We start from the raw sequence: 8778 nt of genomic DNA on the forward strand, positions 1-8778 counted from the left end.
GGTTAAAGACAGAAGAAATTAGGCAGATACGACTATTGGGATATCATACACAATTTCAGCTAACAAGACATCCAGGGCATCTTTTGGAGTGGTTTTTAGTCCCAGGAGGACCCAGGAAAGCGGAGTATGGTGATGCCCAGGAGATTCGCTAATGATTTCCACAATTGAGAGATGAAGGTGGTACTCCTGTCAGAAGTAATTTGATCAGAGATACTGAATCTCGCTATCCACCCTAAGAGTAAGGCAGGTGTACATGAGGTAGATGTTGCAGTTTTCATGGGATCAGCTTTAGGCCAATGAGTGGAATGGTCATGACGTTAAACAGGTAACGATGTCTTTGTGATGTGGGTAGGGAACCTACTACGTTGAGGTGGTTGTGGGCAAAACGACGATGAGTGTGAGGAAAGGTGCCCATTCCTGAATCCGTATGTTGATGAACTTTTGAAGTTTGGCATGAAGTACAGATGCGAACACAATCCTTAGCATCTTTGTGTTCAGTAGCTATGCAGTAGATCAGTACAAGGGATATGAAAGCCCATGAATGAAAGCAATCAAACACCTGTTGGTGCATTGGAGCTGGTATCTATGATAGTGGTCTATAAGTACTGACATCACAGAGGAGTATGGCGTCGGAGTCGTCAAGGGAGAGGTCTTCCTAAAGGAGGTATATGCAAATTGTTCTACATGCTTGGTACTCTGGATATTGTAATCTAATTGTAATCTAATCCCAGGTGAATGGCAGCCAATGTATTTCTTAACAGGGCATTGGCAATCAGATTATTTTTCCAAGGACGTGTTGAAGGGTACAATTGTATTCAGCAACAGCGGAGAGATTTCGGTGTTGACGGGTTGACCAGGCGTCAGATTGTTGAGTGAAGGCGTGTACCTTAGGTATGTGGTCGATGTAGATAATGAAGGAATCACCTTCTAAGAAGTGGTGAAAGGGATGGACAGCCAAATGCACCACCAGCAATTCGTGATCGAAGGTAGAGTAGCCGGATTTCACCTTGCACAGTCTTCTACTGAAGAAGGCCAATGGACTGGGTGAGCAATAGGCCACCTGCTCGATTACTGCACCAATTGTAATATCGCTGGCATCGGTGGAGAGAAGGAGAGGGGCATGTGGTGCGAGAAAAGTGAGATCAGCAGCAGTTAATAGGGGATTCTTTGTGTTGCAGAAGACCACTTCTTGAAGGGGACCCCAGTTCAGGTCTCTTGGTTTGCCCTTAAGTGCAGCGTAGAGGGGGCCAAGAACATCAACAATGGCTGGCACGAAGTGGTGATAATAGTTAATCAAGAATTCTTGCAGTGCTTTAATGGTCAAGGTTGTGGGGAAGTTTTGAATGGCTGCTACCTTCTCAGGCTTTGTTTGGGAGGGGATAGTGATCTGGTTCTGTCTGCATGTTCAGGCACGTTTAATCCCCTCACAGACTTTGGAAGCTATCTTTCTTTAAGACGATGTGTAAGGGTGACGACCAGGGGCTTGAAGCCTTTTAACAAAGGCCCTTATCTTCCATTTTAGTGAACGTTCGTTCAGCGGCCGTCCAAACAATCCAGTTTCAGACATCTGAATCTGGTGAACGCCGAAAGCTCTGTCGTCTTGATATGGTGATAAATAGTGTGTTTGGTGGGAACAGTGGGCATTTGGTTAAATTCACGACGGAAGACTTCCAGGTATGGTTGTGATGAGGTGGGCATTGGCTTCTGTGGGTGTGCTGATGTGGAGGACCAGGTCGGAGGGGTTGGGTTGATGAGGTGTCGACGAGTAAGAGTCTGTGTTGACTAACTGTCGGTGAGCAACATCCACCAGGAGGTAGAAATGGAAGAAGAAATCTGCACCGAGAATTGACAATGTGACGTCAACAGCAAGAAAGTTGCAATGATATTTGGCACTTCCAAACTATAATGTGAGGTTCTCGTAATCGTGCGCGGGTATCGCAGATCCATTGGCAGCTACCAGGCAGATGTCGGCAAGCTTAGACAGACTACATCGTGTCCTGGAGAGTGGCCTTAGAGGCAAAGAATGGCAAGCACCTGAATCTACCAAAAATTGAATGCCTGTACCTACATCATGTAAAAAGAAAAGATTAGTGACAAGGGAAGCCATCACCAGAAGCGATGGCCTACATACTTGTTTTTTGCCCACTGACAACCTTTCACACATTTCTTCACAGCAGCCCTGAATCTGGAGTGGTAGTAGCATAACTGCGACCAATGGGCGTCAGTAAGTGGCTGTAGAGGTTGTTTATAGGAGCTTGAGTGAATAGTGCCATATGTAGGTAGAAAGTCGCCGCTACGGCACGCCAGATGATGGGCGTCTGTTTCTTACCACATTAATGTCACCTTTGGTCAATGTTAAATAGTTGGCCTCTTCGTTAGGAGTGGAGGCATTTCTGGAGGTCTTGAAGGTGGTGAAGTGGCTATCCATAAGAGCATGGACGTTGGTCATCTGGTCCATGGGTCAAACATCGACATCAGGTATGGTAGCCCGTATAGGTTCGGTTAAGTGTCGTACCTAAAGGGCATGAAGTAGGTTCAACTCCCTAGGAGATCTGTCCGAGGTAGGTTGCAGTCGAGCAATACTGTTCATTTCCCTGAGGGTGAGCGAAGCCTTTTGTTCCCCCAACGGTTGTTGAGAGAGCCAGAAAAGCTTGGCTATACGAGCGGCTGGCTATAGTGAGTACTGCTCCCGGAGGTATGTTTTGAGAGGGTCGTATGCTATTGGGGTGTCCCCCTGCTTGCAAAGCAAATCGGATATTTCTGGGAAAGTCTTCGCGTGGATAAAAGCGAGTACATAGTCTGCTTTAGTGCTTGAGTGAATCATGCCCTTCATGTGAAACTGGACTTTGGTGCGCTGAAACCAGATGAATGCCTCTGTACTGGTTAAAGGCGGTAATGTCATGGGAGTGGCGTTTATTGGAGTGTCTTGCACAAGGCAAGGCAATCTGTTAGTAGTAGTAGTAGTGGGAGAGTCAGGGTCGGAGGACAGCATCATCAAAAAGTGAGACACAGCTGTGAGGGGAAGGAGCAATAGAGATGGTCACTCTGGTGGTCACCAATGTGCGAGTGTGCCGTTAGGTTATAACAGAGAGGTGAGGTGAATACAACTGAACTCTATTAAACAGACATTGTGCTTATATACCCGGATATGCGGGCAAAAACGTCACTAAGATTCAAACAAAATAAAACATGAGGTAGCATGTTTACACAGGTTAGTTTATTATCAGTGCAGAGAAGAGCCAGTGAAAAGACAAAAAAAAAAAAAAAGCGTTACTGTATATTAGATGAGTACTACTATTTGAGATATTTATAAGAGAAAAGTGATAGGATGCTAGAAAAATTATAGTGATGTGTATGTAGTAAATATTTTTAGGTATTACTTTGTATAATATCAAGTTCTTAATGCATTCATTTTCTTGGCGTTCTCCTCGCCAAACCCAATAAACGTGAGAGGATAAACACGCATGGTCATTCCTTTCATAAGATGTATTTGATTTGTTATGTGGACGTTGCGACATTCAGAAAAGCCCCCTCATCTCTTTTTTCGATGTGAGAAATTGTGCGTTTCTCCAGTTGAAATGATTTATTTCTTCCACTAAGAAACACTTTTTATTAACTGGACTTAAGTTTAGTAGAAAAGCCTGTCTAGTAAAACCATTCGTTAATTGTGAACTTATTTTCCCCCTAGATATTATAGGACAACCTATATAAAGGTTCCTTTTAAGATAGTATATTGAAGTGGTTTTTATTTTCATTTATATATATATATATATATATATATATATATATATATATATATATATATATATATATATACATATATATGTATGTATATATATATATATATATATATATATATATATATATATATATATATATATATATATATATATATATATATATATATATATATATATATATATATAAATATATATATATATATATATATATATCGATAGATAGATAGATCGATAGATAGATCGATAGATAGATAGATATGTATGAAATTTATATCTATCTATCTATATATATATATATATATAGATAGATAGATAGATAGATATACATAAATGTCATACAAATATCGCAAATATAACCTGAGTACCAAGAGACAAACTGAGCCGTTTTATCTAATAATTAATAGTACCACATTTTATTAGTAGTTTGCCATACTTGAACAGTTGTCCAGTATCAACGCTTATCCCCATGGATATTTTTTTTTTTTCATCTTGTGCTTCCAAGATAACAAAATACCTTTTCTCCATTATAGCTTCCACGTTATCTATCCTCGACCGTTCTAGACCTTCTTCTTTTTAGCTTTTCAGAATTACATACTTTTCATTATCTAATCGCCAGTAATTTTTTTAACTTCACTGAGTCACTCAACAAAATACCTTTACCCATCCTTTCACAATGGAAGAAGAGTTGCATTGTTAATTACTGGTATTATTAAGCCTCCTATATATAAAATTATATATATATATATATATATATATATATATATATATATATATATATATATATAATATAATATATATATATATACACCATATATATTAATACATTAAAGTCTGGATTCTCTTAACGACCTCGGGATCAGAACACAGGTGAAATCACTCATAGACTATAGTATCTGACCGGCCGGGTTTCGAACCCTGGTCTAGGATACCTGTATGACATTGACCATACCACTCTTCCACCGGCCAGGTTTTAAACCCTGGTCCAGGATACCTGTATGACATTGACCATACCACTTTTCTACCGGCCGGGTTTTGAACCTTGGTCCAGGATACCTGTATGACATTGACGATACCTACTTGAAAATAATAGAGATGATAAAAATACAAATGTAAAAAATTCAAGCATTTATTAGGTGAATCTGAAGCAACACTCCCAGAAGGTAAAAAGCTATCTTGAACTAGTACATTCCCAGGAAGACAAAGCTGCCGCCCAGATAGATGTTTGGTACCCTAGGCACTAACTACCAAATCCCCCTACACTTCTAATACCCCGAATCCTAAAAAAAAACAGAAGAAAGCTGTCTATCAACGAGACAAAAATCAATAGCTGTGACAAGACAAAGTTACAAAAGTTTTCACAATATCACAGTTAATTAGAGGATCTTGCAAGTGTAAAAAATTGACTGACTTAAGAGTTAAGGAATCGAGTTTATTTCTAAAGGTTTGATGAAGGCGCACTAAAATAATAGGGCAACTTTAAAGTCTTGTTCTGTGTGCCAAACGGAACGAGAGCTACCTCAAAGAATGCCTTGCTCTGGTTTGTTCACTTGAGTAATCCATTCAGGTGCGTAATCCATTCGGGTGCAATAATCCATCCAACGGTCACCAAATTGATATCATCTTGTTGGGCAGTTTCTTTGGACGTAGCAGCAGATCTCATGTCCCGCCCATCAGTAATTACGAAAGCAGGGATGATTAACGTGAAGTCTTACATGAACCGCATGGCAAAATAATCCTCACTGTGAAACAGCAGACGACTTCATACAATACTGAAAATATTCACGTCAAATTATAAGAAGATTGGTGACTTGTGTTCGAGTGAAGAGTGGAAGGAATCTTCTTCTTCTTCTTTCTTAATGTATTAGCACACGTCACCTATCAGGCAACCATAGTGCTATCCCTCTCATATTTTACTTTGTAACAAATCATAAAGTTTTGAGGAGGCCCGAGGACTTCAAGAAGACTGCTAGATGACGGTAGATCTTCTTCAATACATGTGGAGTTTCAGAGTCAGCCCCCAGGATCCTATCTAGCTGAAAAGGGACACCAATCCGAAACAGAGAATGTCTCAGAAACACTCTGGATGTAAAATATCGAGGGCAGTGTAGTATAATGTGCCTTACATCCTCTATTTCACCACAAGAGCAAAAAGGTGAATCCTCAAGGGAAAGGCGATGTAGATGGACTTTCAGTCTTAAGTGTCCAACACGAAGTCGAAGAATTGCAGAGTTTAGCTTCCTTGATGCCAATGACGTTGTTAGAGCTGTCAACAAATTTGATCTTCTATATGGGCCAAGCTGAGAGAATTGAAGTTTCACCTCTCTATCCAATCTCCACTTCTCCCATACAGCCCTACGATAAGCTGTGATATGTTCTGAAACAAATATGTACAGGATTTACTATGTTATCAAATGAATGAGCCCCTTTTGCAATTGAGTCCACAAGTTCATTTCCCGGAACACCACTATGACTTGGAACCCACTGAAGTTTCACAGTGACTTTAGACTGCAACAAATAGGATCCACCAACGATCGAAAACCAACTGCATAATAACGAATTAAATCTAAAGAAACCTTTGAATCCGTAAAAATAACTACTTTTGAATTATAAAGAAACTAAAACAAACCTCAAAGCCTTCATAAGACCAAAAAGTTCAGCCGTAACTATGTTTACAGATGAGATTTTCCAAGCAGCATGAAATTCTAGTGTAGGAATCGACATCGCTGCCGTGCAGGAAGATTGGGATTCAGATAATGAACCATCTGTATATATGTGCACATATCCATTATATTCCTCATCACACAGTTTGTTGAAGGAACTTACGACTAAATGACCCTCTTGCTTGGCTGCAACTGGAAAATCTGAAGACAAATATTCACTCATAGGAAACTAGGGTGGTAAGGGAGAAATGTCAGGTAGAGGGGAAAAAGAGCCACATGGGAAGTGCAAAGAACTCAAAGCATAAGATGCTCGAACCACAGTTGGAACCTGTCTCCCCGCGGTCCAGTTTTTACTGTGGATGGCTGCATAATCATGTGATAAACATTGGAATAATGGATGATCCAAACAACTATTACATATTTTCGTATACCACACCATCAATCTGAGTTGACGCCAATACGATAAGGGGAGACAGTTTACCTCACAATGAAGCAATAGGATTGGGGACGAGCGGAAGGCACCAGAGATCAATCGTAATGCTGTTGACTGAATAACATCCAATCTACTTAGGAGTGTTTTAGAAGCAGAGCCATACACTATGCCCCCATAGTCTATCTTACTCCTAATAAATGACTTATAGAAAATAAACAAACTTTGATGATTTCCTCCCCAAGAAGTATGTGCTATACGCCTCATAACATCTAAACGCTTTAAACAGTTTAGACGAAGGTATTCTACATGATGTTTCCAAATCAACTGTGGACCATCAAGAACCATACCCAGGAAACGATGCTTTGTAACAAAGGGTATGACCGAGTTCTTCAACCGAATCTCTGGTATGCAGTTTACCCTTTTCCGAGTGAAACACATCAACCTAGACTTTGAGGGGTTTATATTCAGACCCCATTGAATAGTCCAAACTAGAAATGTGTCTACAGCCTTCTGCAATTTCAGCTGAGCATCCAAAACAGAACACCCTGACACTTGAAAAGTTATGTCGTCTGCTTGGATAAGCGTCCTCACACCTGGAAAATGAGTAATGTCATACAACAAGACTGTGAATAACAAAGGGCTGAGGACAGAGCCCTGTGGCACTCCTGTTTTTACAGGATACTTGGAAGATATATCCATCCCTATCAAAACCTGGAAGAAACGATCTTGAAAAAATGATGACAAGTCACCTCAAACTATTCCCCCTTAGGCCTAACATACAAATTTTGTATAATACACACAAGTGAGAGGCATTGTCAAATGCCTTTGACAAATAAAAAAACAGGACCAAGGACACCTTATTTTCCTTAAACCCCTTGTAGACCTCATGCTCTAGTTGAGCAATATTATCCAGAGTACTTCGACCTTTGCGAAAACCGCACTGGTTAGACGGCAAAAGAGAATTGCTTTCCAGCCACCAAATGAGTCTTGCATGTACCATATGCTCCATCAGCTTACCAAAACATGAAATCAGAGATATCGGTCTATATGAAGATGGAATAGAAGGATCTTTATCTGGCTTTAAAACTGGAAGAATATGTTTCAACTTCCACTGCAATGGGTAGTAACCCTCAACCCATCCCCGGTTAAACAATTTCAACACTACTTCAAGACTCTCCCCTGGAAGATGTGTGAGCAGTTCATTGGCCACCAGATCACTCCCTACTGCTTTTCCCTTCCGTAAACGACCCAACTGGCTATTGAGCTCCTCCAAGTAAAGACTTTATTTACTTCATCATACGACTGTTCAAGCAAACAAGAAGACACAAAAGATTGCAAAACCTGTTCATTTTGTATGGTCCTCGCCGTACTCATAATGGTGGTGAAAAAGGAGGCAAAGACTTCCTCTTTAGCTAAATCATCAATAAGGAGTACTCCATCCCGAGACAAAGGGAAGGACTGGGTCACACCTACCCCTACAATACTTCTAATAAAATTCTAAGCTACTGCAGTGTTTGAGGCAAAATTCAACTGACTGCAAAAACTATGAAAACTTAATCTCTTGCTTTTGCGGATGATTTTTTTAGCCTTTGCTTCTAGACGTCTGTACTCCAGCTGAGCTTGTCTAATAGGGCAACGTTTCCATTTATTGTACGCCCTTCTCTTAATTGCCACTGCCCTCGAGCATTCATCATTCCACCAAGGCTTCCGTGGTTTGGAACCAAATTTCCCAGGCCCCAACTTAAAACAATTTTTCCCAGCTACCAAAATTTCATTTGTAATACTGTCTGATTCTTCATCAATGGAATACAATGAATTATCTTGATGGATAACTAACTGTTTGTAATTATGCCACTTTGACTCTCCACCTTTAAAGGACCACCTGGGACGATGGTATACCTGTATAATAGGCAACCTCTCAAACCTAATCATAACTGGCAAATGA

At 40.3% G+C, this 8778-nt stretch overlaps 1 protein-coding gene across 1 annotated transcript in view; it reads right to left on the minus strand.

The window, feature by feature from the left end:
* Positions 1-8330: 8330 nt before the first annotated feature.
* Positions 8331-8778, minus strand: part of LOC137614994 (uncharacterized) — a 1101-nt gene continuing 653 nt past the window's right edge. Inside the window, exon 1 of the mRNA XM_068344630.1 lies at positions 8331-8778. This exon is cut by the window's right edge and continues 653 nt beyond it. Coding sequence (XP_068200731.1) covers positions 8331-8778 — 448 coding nt within the window.

Source organism: Palaemon carinicauda, chromosome 21, assembly GCF_036898095.1.
Source record: "Palaemon carinicauda isolate YSFRI2023 chromosome 21, ASM3689809v2, whole genome shotgun sequence".
In the NCBI taxonomy this organism is placed as follows: Eukaryota; Metazoa; Arthropoda; class Malacostraca; order Decapoda; family Palaemonidae; genus Palaemon; species Palaemon carinicauda.